At 41.9% G+C, this 13,790-nt stretch overlaps 2 protein-coding genes and 1 long non-coding RNA gene across 3 annotated transcripts in view; 2 read left to right on the top strand and 1 right to left on the bottom strand.

The window, feature by feature from the left end:
• Window positions 1-2,353, top strand: part of si:dkey-190g11.3 (uncharacterized protein LOC567059 homolog) — a 5,012-nt gene extending 2,659 nt beyond the window's left edge. Inside the window, exon 5 of the mRNA XM_034234842.1 lies at window positions 1,534-2,353. Coding sequence (XP_034090733.1) covers window positions 1,534-1,722 — 189 coding nt within the window. The 3' untranslated portion in view covers window positions 1,723-2,353. The remainder of the gene's footprint in view (window positions 1-1,533) is intronic.
• LOC117558588 overlaps window positions 1-13,468 on the bottom strand; it is a 28,608-nt gene extending 15,140 nt beyond the window's left edge. The window contains exons 1-2 of the long non-coding RNA XR_004570846.1: window positions 13,417-13,468; window positions 906-914 (exon numbers count right to left, since the gene is read on the bottom strand). This is a non-coding gene — a long non-coding RNA (uncharacterized LOC117558588). The remainder of the gene's footprint in view (window positions 1-905; window positions 915-13,416) is intronic.
• plk2b (polo-like kinase 2b (Drosophila)) lies at window positions 2,934-8,502 on the top strand. The gene is made up of 14 exons (XM_034234824.1): window positions 2,934-3,151; window positions 3,246-3,353; window positions 3,451-3,567; window positions 3,883-4,012; window positions 4,182-4,365; window positions 4,554-4,752; window positions 4,881-5,028; window positions 5,275-5,369; window positions 5,627-5,759; window positions 5,929-6,009; window positions 6,375-6,534; window positions 6,911-7,040; window positions 7,191-7,301; window positions 7,466-8,502. Exons 1-14 carry the CDS (start codon window positions 2,966-2,968, stop codon window positions 7,655-7,657), a joined length of 1,974 nt encoding a protein of 657 aa, XP_034090715.1. The 5' UTR covers window positions 2,934-2,965; the 3' UTR covers window positions 7,658-8,502.
• Window positions 13,469-13,790: the final 322 nt, after the last annotated feature.

Genomic DNA, 13,790 nt, shown 5'->3' on the forward strand with positions numbered 1-13,790 from the left:
CTTATTCTTTCTTCTTTTCTTCTTCTTCTTCTTCTTCTTCTTCTTCTTCTTCTTCTTCTTTCTTTCTTGTCTTCTTTCTTTCTTCTTCTTCTTCTTCTTCTTCTTCTTCTTCTTCTTCTTCTCCCTTCTTCTCCTTCTCCTTCTTCTCCTTCTTCTTCAACACCCATATAAAACAGAACTGTAAACAGATTAACTTTTTCCTTCAACATTTATTTGAACAGCAAGTGGAGGCAAAAGTGACTGCACCCAAAACAATAAACCTGCTAGCTAACTAGCCTAAACTCAGTAACAGAATGTGGGCAACACATTCTTCTCCACAGCCGCGCGACCTCTGAGTCAGACGTCACTTCCCCCTTTTCTATCCTACGGGTACAGCCGTACAGCCACTCCCCCTGAACCCTGTTGTAACAACATAATGAACTTTTTGGGGATGCAGCTTGGGATGTGAGGACATGGCTTAGAAAGGGCGTGTCGCCTTCTGTCCTGCCAGTGTTGGCATGACATAAATTAAAATGTCGAACTCGGACTTCATTTTAAGGACATTTCGGCCAGGGGTTTAGAGCTATATTTGTTAAAGCACCGGATTGGCAAAACAGGAGAGTGTGTGCACCAGTCTGCCTTGATCTATGTATTCATGTCTGTGACTCTCACAGTATCTGCTGCCCGCAGCTGTTTTATAGAAGGAAAACCTCCTTCACTTCATGAAATCTCTGCAGCACCAGGAGGCAGCGGGAGGGTTAACTCAGCCTCTGAGAAGAGGAGCGCGCAGTGCCTTTCATGCACCGCCTTTCACGCACCGCCTTTCACGCACCGCCTTTCACGCACCGCCTTCACGCCGCCTTCACTGTGTTTACCTTCAGAATCATTAGAAAGGCTAAAGAGCGGTGTGGCTGATGTGTTTTAACCACACACACCTCTATAAACACACACACACACACACACGATTTAAACGCAGACTTTTGTTCCTCCATGTTACGTTGTTATTGTTTCACTGAGTGGACCCACACATTTTTTTTCAAACGCTCCCCTTTTTGGTCCATCTGCGCGGTTTTGTGCGCTGTGATGATTCGGCTGTACCTTTAGTAATGAATATTAAATGTTGTGAGGAAATCTTTCCACCAATAATTCCAATAAGTATTCCAAAATGTATTCACTTCAGGTTTACGAAAGTAACTGTAATCATATTACTCGTTTTTTAAATGTAACGCGAGCTGAATACAGTTACTTGATTTTTGTATTCTGATCACCGTTACATGTATTCCGTTACAACCCAACCCTGGCCACACCCCACTGGGCTGGGCTGGGCTGGGCCGGAACACTTACAAATGTGGGCCGGTAGCATTTAGGCAAAAAAAAAGGAATTTTTTTATTTATTTTTTTGGCCCTCCGGCCCACACACAGCACCGGCCCACCGGAGAAACTCCCGGTATTCCCAATGGCCAGTCCGCCCCTGCCTCCTTGTGAAGTATTATGTATTTTCCTTTTCTTAATATGTATAGATCATATAGCATAAAGCTTTTGATTGGTTCACAGATGGAGGTGCTGGGTGAGAAGCTGTTGAAAGAGCTTCCTGATGATGCGTGTGTCATCGCCGCTCGTTTTCCTTTCCCCAACTGGCCACTGCGACAGTCTGTTGGTTCTGATCTTGATGAGACTTTTGCCTATGACATAAGCACTGTGCGTTCACACCTGAGAAAAGGACCCAAAATTGTGGAGTATTAATTCACAGTCTTTGGGTTATTTTCTCTTCTAGCACATAATTTAAAGATACAGTTTCTGTCAGTTACGAGCACTGATCAGGTGTGATGGAGAGGATGAGAGGGACTCTGACTTGACAAAATGTCAGGATGATTTTGACATTAGTTGTCAAAATCTGCTGCTGTATTTCATAAACCAGTGCATATCCACAACAGACTTTTGTAGTCTTGCTAACAATCGTGTTATAAATACATTTGTGCAACACTATTTACAACATTGCTATTGCGCTCTTTCTAAGAGCGATTCATTTGCAAATAGTTTTTCTTCCACATCATGACATACTCAGTAGCATGTTTCAGGTAAGTGAGGTATGTATGTTATTCTATTTGTCCCGCTTTGCTCTTGTGGGATTGTAGCTAGATTCATATGTTGTGCTTGTGTTTATTTATGTAATGAACACCTAGGCTCCTAGGCTCCTCCAGCTCAATGCCATTCTGAAATTTACTCCATGGTTCTCAGAGCCACTGAAGATTAGGCACAAAGACCTTTTTATGTTGTGCACGGACTGGAAACAGTATCTGTATCTCCTGACCTGTCTGAAAGAAAGGGAACCTCTGCACTTAACAATCCAATAAAGTATCAGATGTCAGTGTTTCATTGTATTGCAGTATAGTCTTTGGTGAACAGAGATGTAAAGGCTGAGCAGGTTTGAAACCTTTACTCCAGCTTCTTAATATTATCCAACATGTCCACCTGAGGGTGCTAGTGCTCCAGACTGAGTTTGGTGCAAAAATACAGAATGAGGTGAGCCTGAATGGAATACAGATAGTGGTATCCTCTGGATATTCTATCGATAAAATGCATCAGACTTCCAACACATTGAATTATAGTATGCACACAAATATAAAAGGTCCATTCACCTGCCCAAATTACGATTATATAGGCTATTATATATTGAAACTAACGAACATGATATTGTTGTTATTGTTGTTGCGAGGCTGGTGTTGCAAATAATAATATGAATCCTTATAAAATATAAAATAACAGAATCCACCGGATGTTTAATCCCTTTGATTTCATGTCTGTGCCATCATCAACACCCATGCAAGGCAATCGATGTCAGGCAGACCTCATGCTCTGATTTCACACTGTGACGTCAGAGAGAGGGCGGCAGACAGAGGGGCTGGGTGGGGAGAGTGCCAGACTATAAAACCTCAGAGACGAGCTCCGGGCTGCATTCTGAGTGCGGGACGACTAACCACCTCAAATGGAAGTACAGAAAAACACCGGTCCCCAACAGACAAACAGCAGCAGTATGTGTGAAGCCACGCAAAGGTCGAGCGAGCCTCGCAGAAAGAAGTTGGATGAGCACAGTGTGCCCTCGGAGATGGCCAGGATCATCACTGACCCTGCCACGGGGAAGTGCTACTGCCGTGGGAACGTTTTGGGAAAGGTAGCGCAAGTTTCATCTCTAGTAATTTCTTAATGGATTTACAACTTAAGCCGAAGACACAGCATGTTAACGTAAGTGTTTTTATTCTTTCCAGGGTGGGTTTGCTAAATGCTACGAGATGACTGACCTCTCCACCAGCAAAGTTTATGCAGCCAAAATCATCCCGCATTCGCGCGTCTCCAAACCTCACCAACGAGAGAAGGTAAGCGCGCGCCTCTGGTCCTGGTGCGCCTGGACAGCAGATATCACAGACATGCCTCTAAGTTCAAATCGTGACCATTATGTTTCTCCCCTGCCAGATTGACAGGGAAATTGAGCTGCACCGAGTTCTACACCACAAACACATTGTGCACTTTTATCATCATTTCGAGGACAAGGAAAATATCTACATCCTGTTGGAATACTGCAGTAGAAAAGTAAGTTAGTTGGCACATACTAAAAACTCATACCATTGTTATTTGTTCTTGCAGCAGCCGTGCTTCACATTTTGATAACACCTGCATTGCACCTAAAGTCAATGAAGCAGCACTCAGTCTGCCCCTACTATAAAATACCTATACTGTGTTATTTATTGTTATGATTCAGCAAATCTACAGTATATACCTTCCCACAGAATGAGAATACAAGAAAACCACAATGTTAAAGTTTTGGTTAGAGGAAACTGTGTTTTTATAGATAATTAAACTACAGGAAACTAATTATCTTCTCTCTATATTGTTGTCTTTTTGCAGTCATTAGCCCACATCCTGAAGGCTCGCAAAGTGCTAACTGAGCCCGAGGTGCGTTATTATCTCAGACAGATAGTATCTGGACTGAAGTACCTGCATGAACAAGAGATCCTTCACAGAGACCTTAAACTTGGTAAGGAATTTGACTGAAGCAGTGACACACTGCATTGCTGAGACACTTTATGCACAATTGTAAAGATACATTCTGTACTCAATACAGCAGAGGATCAGTGCAGTATTTATCCTTTGATCCTGGCTTGAATATCAAATGCTCATCATATCATTCCCTTTCTTCCCTACAGGTAACTTCTTTGTGAGTGAGTCGATGGAGCTGAAGGTCGGGGACTTTGGTCTGGCTGCCAAGTTGGAGCCAGCAGGGAACAGGAGGAAGACGATCTGTGGAACTCCAAACTACCTGTCCCCTGAGGTGCTCAACAAGCAGGGCCACGGCTGTGAATCAGACATCTGGGCCCTGGGCTGTGTCATGTGAGTAGGCCAACTATACTTACACCATTTAGTTCAAAAAGATGTTTTGTAACAATGTAAAATATAGTTAAATATCAGTCAAATACTGGATAATCAGCTTGAAGAGACACATTGGCATCATATTTTATGAGATTGTGATTTCCTCTTTTGCCTATATCCGCTCACTTTTCCCCTCCATCCTTCTCCAGGTACACCATGCTGTTGGGCAGGCCACCTTTTGAAACCACCAACCTGAAGGAGACGTACAGGTGTATTAGAGAGGCGCGTTATTCTCTACCCTCTTCCCTGTCGCCACAGGCTAAGCAGCTCATCACCAGCCTGCTAGCCAAGATTCCAGAGGATCGGCCAAACCTGGACCACATTATGAGGCACGACTTCTTCACACAGGTTAGACCTCATTATTGCCTGTCTGTCTATTGTCCTCACTGTCTGTCTCACTAAATGTCACTGTGTAGGAGTATAACAGTGACCCTTTTCCCACCAGCCGCGCACTGACCCACTTTTCTTCTGCACAGGGCTTCAGTCCAGAGCGTCTGCCTGCTAGCTGCTGCCATTCAGCACCAGATTTCCACGTCTCTAGTCCAGCCAAGAGCTTTTTCAAGAAAGCTGCCGCAGCGCTCTTTGGGGGCAAGAGGGACAAGGTCAAATACTACGAGACTCTGAGTGAGTAATATACAAAACACTGAGCTCTCATGTACCATTTCAAACACCACATGTCACAGCAGTTATTTATCGTTCATACAGCACAGTTGTGGTTGCTGCAAGAGGCACTGTTAGTTTATTAAACAATTGCAAGCACATTTCACATTTCACATTTTAAATGTATACTGCTCTCATGTTTGTGTTTGTTTAGCCACTGGTTAAAAGGTATTATTCTGATATGTTCTGTGCTTCATTACCTTTTGATAGATAAGTTGACAAAAGAGGAAGAGGAGATCTACAAACTGCAGCACGACCTGGAGAGAAGTGTTATCAGCCAACAGCAGAGCAAAAATATTTCTGAGGTAAGAGATCATTCAAAACACAGTTCAGGATATTAAAACATCACACAGGTGATGCTAACCCTTGAGATATCATGTTTGCGAGAATCCAATGAGTAACTACGAGGCTGTATTACAACAAACAAGCACAATTTTAGAGCAAACTAACAGCATTTATTTTCAACCTTTTAAGCTTCTGTGGGGGAATGCTTAGTCATAGTAGGAAGATATGATCCAAATGTACAGTATTTAACCGTGGCGTCAATGATTCTCACCTTCAGAGTGGAAGTCTACCTCTGCCATCTGCCGAAAACCCCGTTGGCCCGGCAACGGAGAGCCAGTCTCCGACGACGCGTGATACCATCCGTCTGATTGTCAGGGGAAGTCTGGGGAGCTGCAGCAGCAGCAGTGAATGTGAGTTCTCCAGACTTGTTTCCCAGACACAGATACATTTCTGTTATTTTACACACAGGAGCTGCATCAATGATAGAGTGCATTTATGCAACAGCTAGATAGCAATGCAGTTTCTTGAACTGCACTGAAATGATGTCTAGCTAAATGCCCCCTGTTGTTGTTCTTTAAGGTCTGGAAGACAGCACGACAGGGAGCGTGGCTGAGACTGTTGCGAGCGTGTTGAGAGGATGTCTGGAGAATATGCCTAAAGGTGAGACTATTTGCCAATTCAAAGCCTACACATGTAGTTAATTATCAAATGATTCCACACTGGAAGGTTTTGTTGTAAACCAAAAAGCTCATTATTTGTATTTGACCTTGAAATGTCTTAACAGAAAAATGTGTTGATTGAAGGACTGTTTTATATCTCAAAGATAGACTCCATGATTTTGTTAACACACCCTCATTCCCTCCACGTGTATTATTGTTTGTGTGTGACCGTGAAGGAAATATTGATATATTGATAAGCTCTTGGTGGCTTTAACAAAAGCAAGGATTTATAGAGGCTTCTTTAGTTCTTCAAATGGTCTTTGTTATTGTATTGTAATCCTCCTCCTCTGTGTTTTCACCCTTTAGCCGATGACATTCCCCAGGGCTCAAACAGCTGCACTCTTCAATGGGTGACTAAATGGGTGGACTACTCCAACAAGTACGGCTTTGGCTACCAGTTGTCTGACCACACCGTGGGAGTTCTCTTTAACAACGGCACTCACATGAGCCTCCTGCCAGACAGAAAGTAGGCACCATTCTATGCTTTCACAGCACTCCACCTTCAGTTTCACAGTTATTAGTCACTACTCACTACATATGATGGAGATGGCTTGTTTAAGCATGCTCTAGCACATACTTTGAAGAACCTGTTAGTGGTTTGACGTACTAAATTGCAAGGATAGCTTGCCTTGTCATATGAATTTGCAGGCTCCTTTTCAATAAGTAAATGTTGCTAGATCCTTTTCCCTGGTACTTCATCATTTTCAAGCAACAGCAATATATATCAAGAATACCAACAGATTTTGAATGTCAGAAAAATCAGTTTCTGTTTGTTCTCTTTTTGTAGTGTTTATCTGACTGGTTGCATAACTCTTTTCACCTCCTTATGTCCATCTCTTCAGGACTATCCATTACTATGCAGAGCTGGGACAGCGCTCCGTCTTCCCCACTTGCGAGGTACCTGAACACTTTGTGGGCCAAGTGACTGTGCTCAAGTACTTTTCACACTACATGGAGGAGAATCTCATGGATGTAAGTAAATATCTCTATTTTCCCACTCTTCTTTCTGTAATCTATCTCTCTTGCTATTATGTCTCTTTTGTCTTTCCATCCCCTGAAGCATTATGGCATCTTTCATGTTGCAGCCTGTCTAATCCTGTTCTACCTTTTTTGCTTTCTCAGGGCGGGGACCTTGTTAGTGTGGCAGATACTCACATGCCCAGACTCTACCTGCTGCAGTGGCTCAAGTCAGACCGCGCCCTCATGATGCTTTTTAACGACGGCACTTTCCAGGTAAACACATGCACTATCACAGGAAACACAGCAGTTATTAGGTATGCATAGAGGTGCACATCTTAGCATTGCATTACACAGATAAAGAAAATGATAGTTAGACTACAAATCATATGAGAAAACAATAACCTTCAAAATAACATCAACTTTTCTTATTTCCACAGATCAACTTTTACCACGACCACACCAAGATAATCCTGTGTTGCCAGAGCGATGAGTACATGCTGACATACATCAACGAGGACCGTGTCTCCAAAACCTTCAAACTCAGCTCCCTGCTGACATCCGGATGCCCCCCCGACCTGCGGGAACGCATGGTGTACTCCCTCAACATGCTTCTGCAGAGATGCAGCTAATGTGTTTTGCTTGACATTACACACACAGATCTACGCATTGTCTGCTGCAGTGGAGCCATGTTTCAGAAGGAATCTGTGTGGGAAGGACAAGATTAAGGATAGACTTGTGAAAAGTTAATTAACATTCCTTCATTGTTGCACCTCGAATGACTCAGCAGAGGTGAACAAATACCATGGACAGACTCTGCTGACTGGAAATGAAATGTAGCACAATGACCGTGAATGATAAAGGGCTGACTTGTATGTTGAAAGTTGGAAGAAAGACAATACTGAGCATGTTGGAGCGAGAATGTTGGTACGAATGTGAACCCAAGCAATTTGGGTAAAAAGAGGGATGTTTGGGAAGTAAAGACAGATGCTGGGCTGGTACCAGATTTAATGTGTATAATCTAATTGATGCTGTTTTATACAGAAAATACATAACAAGATGCTCTGAATATCACCAGGGCTAGACTGTGGAATATTGTAAATAATGTACAGTGTATGTCACAGCCACCTCAGCAGTGCAGACAAACGATGTGTTGATGTGTGTGGATGCTCCGGAGTTATGCTGTTTATATGTGTGAGTGTGTGTGCGAGTGGTATGTGTGTATCATCACATTAACTTTAAAAACTGTGATTTATTCTCTTTAATGATGGATAGTCTCGGCACATTGAGCTTTGATGTGAGGGAGAGAAGGGAAGGGGAGAGAATAACATTTGAAAAACAGTACCAGGGGTCCTGAAGGATCCCGTAAAATCCATTATCACAGTGGTTGAAAATGTCCTGAATAACTTATGTGTAAAAAGTGCAGTATTTATTTATTTAATAATAAAAAAGCATTTTCTAAAAAAAAAACAATCTACTCCTGTGTACTTGTCCTTTTTAATTGAGCCTTTAATTTCCATTTCCATTTTCAGAAACAATGTTGTCTCAGTCAGCTCAGAGATGTTGTTAGATGTTTACTGCTTTTACATTTTATGTCTGCCCTCAAAATCTGTTGATGCCTGGTAATGATGTTTCTTTTAATGCAGTTATACAAACCTGAAAAGGAACAGTGTCCTTGTTCATCGTGTAAAGAGTACATCCTAAGAACATGTTATGTACAGTTCAATGAGAATGATTTCACTTCTGTGACCTTTTTCGAAATCAAAGTATTTCATCTTTAAACTGCACCAGGAAATTGACACAAAGAGAGAGAGATATAATAGAGGGCAGGTTGACAGTGAAGTTATATTCTCTGGCTCAAGGCCTCATCTTGTGTGGAGTTTTCCTCCCTAGTGATAAATGGAGGATTCAATTTGGCTGACCTCGTCACACACAGACTCACACAAAGGCACACGTTGCTTGGCATACAAACAAGGGCACTGAGCATCAGCTAGACAGCCAAATAGTGATATGCAGCTAGAAAGACAGACATACTAATAAAGTGACAGACTTTGTTGTACTATTTTAATAATTACATCATAGCTTTTGAGGCATAGTGACTATACAATCATTCTTAGAATTCTGTTCACATTCACTCACTGTAACCATGGAAACAATCCACCGGTGGCCAGATTGGTTGGTCGGAAATCAATGAGAGCTTCGAAAAAGACATCTGGCACAGCTTCTCCCTGCTTATGTCCTTTGTTCAATAATTGTAAGTCATGTGTTTTACAACAGATTGGCTTCTCTGCTATACTGCTGCCGGAACAAATACTCATGTGGAACACGGAGTATTTGTTCCGGCAGTCTGCTGAACACCTCTTCACCTCTCTAGCTTATATAATGATGGAAGTTGAACATGGATGTTTGAGTCATCCCATTGAATGTTCACTCAGAATATCTGTGCTCTTCAGAGTTCAATAATGAATGTCTCATGCATAAACATACCCACACAGACAAAAGCAGAACAGGAAGTAGCCTACAAGAAGAAGGAGCAGGAATTATTCATGACGACACCTCAGGTCTGATTGTGTGTGTGTTGACAGTAATGGCCCCTGGAATGGATGCTTTAGTTAGACAGAAATAGGTTGTGTTGTTGATGTGAAGTTTTCTGTCCTTCGAGGGCATTTTTACACATGGTCCTAACATCTGAAAAGGAGTGCAGCAACTTCATCAAATGGATGCCATGGGATGACACACATTAATAACAGACTGCTGCCTCTTTCCCAGCAAGCCAGATGAAAAGTGGCAGTTTCTCTGAGGTTATGTAAGGGAAAGCTCTCTTCTGTTACTCAGCAAATGTTAGCTGATCAGCGTTATGGGCCTCATGAGAAATTTCGGCCCATCTGTGAACATAACACCAAGATGAAGTAATTAGAAAACCCTGTGGAGTTCAGAAAGCAAAGAGTGCACTTCATGTTCTTAGTGTCACTGTCATGTTATAGCTAGTTTTCAGTATCACCCACTCAAAGCTGGTGCTCCTCGGTCATGTCACGTTGGCAGTGGGAAACGTCTTGCCGCATGCGGTCATGCTTAGCTGTGGAAGGAGAGTAAGCTGGACTGATAATGTGGATCTTTATACCTCAGCTCATATTGTAAAGTTCTCTTCCGGCAGAGGGGTGAGTCAGTCTTGGTATTTAAAAGTGATAGTAGGCGCATTCTGCCAGAAAAAAACATGCTTTGATAGTGCAAACACTGGGATGCACTTGGGGGATTAGAAGGCCTTTGCATATCAAATGTCAGCACTCCTCCTCCTACTATGTGGACAAAAACAGATGTACTCTACAGAGAGCTGGGATGTTGTGGCCTTGCCCATTCGCTGCTGTAGCGTACAGTATCGACTAAATATGAGCAATACACAGCACTCACTCGTACTCTTCCTACTTTGCAGTAGTTTAACCAAGAAAAAAAGTGTTGAAAGTCTGTCCAAGAATGTGAGAAGCATATTGTGTTTCCTTACCTTCCAGGTGTTCAAGTATGTATGATGTTGAGTCCCCTTGCCTGACTCAGTGGCCACTTAGTGTACTGTTCTGGCTTTTTTGTCTGAAACATGTAATTGTCTTCACTTTGCTCCTACAATTATACATGTTCCAGGTTTAAAATATAACCTTTTGGATTGCGAAAGTAGTTTCTATGTTCTTCACAAATCTAAAGTGGCTAGCAGGTCTGTGAACCTCTCAGCCACAACTATTAAGGAGGAATGAATGTCGCAAGGTATTTCAAATTTAGAATGAAAGGAATTCTCTAAGCATTTCTGGTATTCACTTTTTGTCCATAATAGGATCTTAGCTGTAGCACTATTGGGGCCTAGCTGTAGGTCACACCAATCCAAAATGTGTATTGTTATTGCAATGGTTAAACCTGAACATGATACAGTCATCACTTACAGTTGCAAGAAAAAGTATGTGAACCCTTTGGATTCTCCACACATAGCGTTGTGTGTTCCTTCCAAACAACTCAACTTTGGTTTCATCTGTCCACAGAATATTTTGCGAACATCCAGGTGCTCTTTTGCAAACTTCAAACGTGCAGCAATGTTTTTTCTGGACAGCAGTGGCTTCCTCCGTGGTGTCCTCCCATGAACTCCATTCTTGTTCAGTGTTTTACGTATCGTAGATTCGTCAACAGAGATGTTAGCATGTGCCAGAGATTTCTTTAAGTCTCTAGATACACTCTAGGATTCTTCTTCACCTCATTGAGCATTCTGCGCTGTGCTCTTGCAGTCATCTTTACAGGACGGCCACTCCTAGGGAGAGTAGCAACAGTGCTGAACTTTCTCCATTTATAGACAATTTGTCTTACCGTGGACTGATGAACATCAAGGCTTTTAGAGATACTTTTGTAACCCTTTCTAGCTTTATGCAAGTCAACAATTCTTAATCGTAGGTCTTCTGAGAGCTCTTTTGTGCGAGGCATGGTTCACATCTGGCAATGCTTCTTAAGAATAGCAAATTCAAAACTGGTGTGTATTTTTTATAGGACAGGGCAGCTTTAACCAACACCTCCAATCTCGTCTCATTGATTGGACTCCAGGTTGGCTGACTACTCCTGACTCCAATTAGCTCTTGAAGAAGTCTTTAGCCTAGGGGTTCACATACTTTTTCCACCCTGCACTGTGAATGTTTACATGGTGTGTTCATTAAAAACATGAAAACATATAATTGTTTGTGTGGTATTAGTTTAAGCAGACTGTGTTTGTCTATTGTTGTGACTTAGATGAAGATCAGAACACATTTTATGACCAACTTATGCAGAAATCCAGGTAATTCCAAAGGGTTCACATACTTTTTCTTGCAACTGTAAATGGTTAGAGTCGCATGTAATAGAGGTTTTCTTTTTTCAGACATTAATCACACTATCCCAGCTGGAGTGTCCTCACATGAACCAGAGCCTTCGTCACATTGATGCTGGTATGATGCAGCAGCTGTCATGTGCAGTGGAAGAGCATCACAGCCTGATCTTTATAAATAAGGGACTGATATCTTCTTCAGTTTTTCTGATAACTACCTAACTGTGATAACTGCACCATCACCCTCCTCAGTGATGTCAGTAGAGAATGTGACTTCCTTGAAATGGAGTAGCGATCTGCTGACTTCTTTAAAGAAACATCAGATGGTTGTGTATGGGCAGACGAAGGGCGAAGATATGACTGAAGAGTAGAAAAAGAGAAAAACCTTGGCATGAGCTGCCACAGCAACGAAGAAACTTAAACGTTGAGCTTTATGTGGAAGTACTGAGTTCGATACAACAACATTAAACAGTATAGGGGCTATTTGATTGCTAAATCGTAAAACAATTTAGTATTAACAAACAGTATGCCATGTATACAGTATTCCAAATTCAGTGATTGTGTCCCTAGTTCACTAACCTCCTCCAGTTCCTCTATACTCAAAATGATAACCCTTGCAATATCAATAAAGGTTACTTGGCCAGTCAATTATATATCTGCTCCTATTCCTATAATAATCAGAGATTTTAAAAGTAAAGCGTTTGTTCCTAAACCCATAGTTCAATGTGTGGCGGGAACAATTGAAGATCCTGTCACTGCCCGCAGAATTTTTGGTTATCAGGTTGCAATTCCTGTGGAAACAAATCTTCATGAAGTCCAAAATTCCTGCAGCAGCTACCTGCCCATCTTGTCATTATAGCTTAGTAGTTTTACAGATGATCATTGAAATGCGATGGGTTGGGAGATAATTACTGTGTAAGCTTGATTTTGGAATAGCTGCAACAAAGTAGACACACATTCCATCCATACCGGCAAATGAAAGGGTGTGCTGCAGGGACTTTATGAAGTTCCCTTCCCCACTCAAATTCCTCTTTGCAAAGATTCAACTTGTTTCAGAGTAAGCAGCTTATACAGGATGGAACTAGCCACATTTGATTCATTCCAGCATTTTTTCTCTTTCAAAAGCTGCTCTGTAAAGTCTGTGCAGGAGTTTTCAAATTGTGAAATGTTATTTTGTATCTATCTATCAATCTAAAAATCTAAAAAAATCTAAAAATCAATGTAATATACAAAGTTAATGAGAAACAAGTAGAGCAAAACGTGTGATCTTCCTCCCATTATCCCATCTCACTGCCCCTTTTTCGCACATACTTAAAAGGCGTTTTAAGCTGAGTAATGGCTACTAAATGTGGAAAGCAAGGCATTTAGCGGAGATCTCTGAAGTGTGGCAAGTGTTTAAATACAGCCCTGCCTTGTGGAGGGAGGAAACTCTAGGGGCCTTAAAGCAGCGTTTTCAATCCTGTGACTCACTGTAGAGATAGAAGGATAGAGCAAATCCAACACACGCACACGCACACACTCACACACACACACACACACACACACACACACACACACATACACACACACACACACACACACACACACACACACACACACACACACACACACACACGTACACCATCTCCCTTTGGATTTAGGTGTGGCTGTGTTGCTCAACAAGTTAATTGCCGTATGGTAATGTTCATCTCTGAATTCATGCTGGAGCTTAACATTATACAGCAATGTTTTATGAAACAATCACACAAAATCTAAATCATTGTTCATATAGAGTGAATGCTAGCAGACCAGAGGTGTTGACACAGGGTTATAATGGTGTCTATTGCAACAAATCCCTTTCCCATAAAGTTTATTCGGAGATTGTATCTAAAAGGTCACACACAACCCATGCACCTTTGGCATTTCTCCGAGCCCACAGATACAAGCTCGGTCTGGTA

Source organism: Gymnodraco acuticeps, unplaced genomic scaffold (genome assembly GCF_902827175.1).
Source record: "Gymnodraco acuticeps unplaced genomic scaffold, fGymAcu1.1, whole genome shotgun sequence".
Classification (NCBI taxonomy): Eukaryota; Metazoa; Chordata; class Actinopteri; order Perciformes; family Bathydraconidae; genus Gymnodraco; species Gymnodraco acuticeps.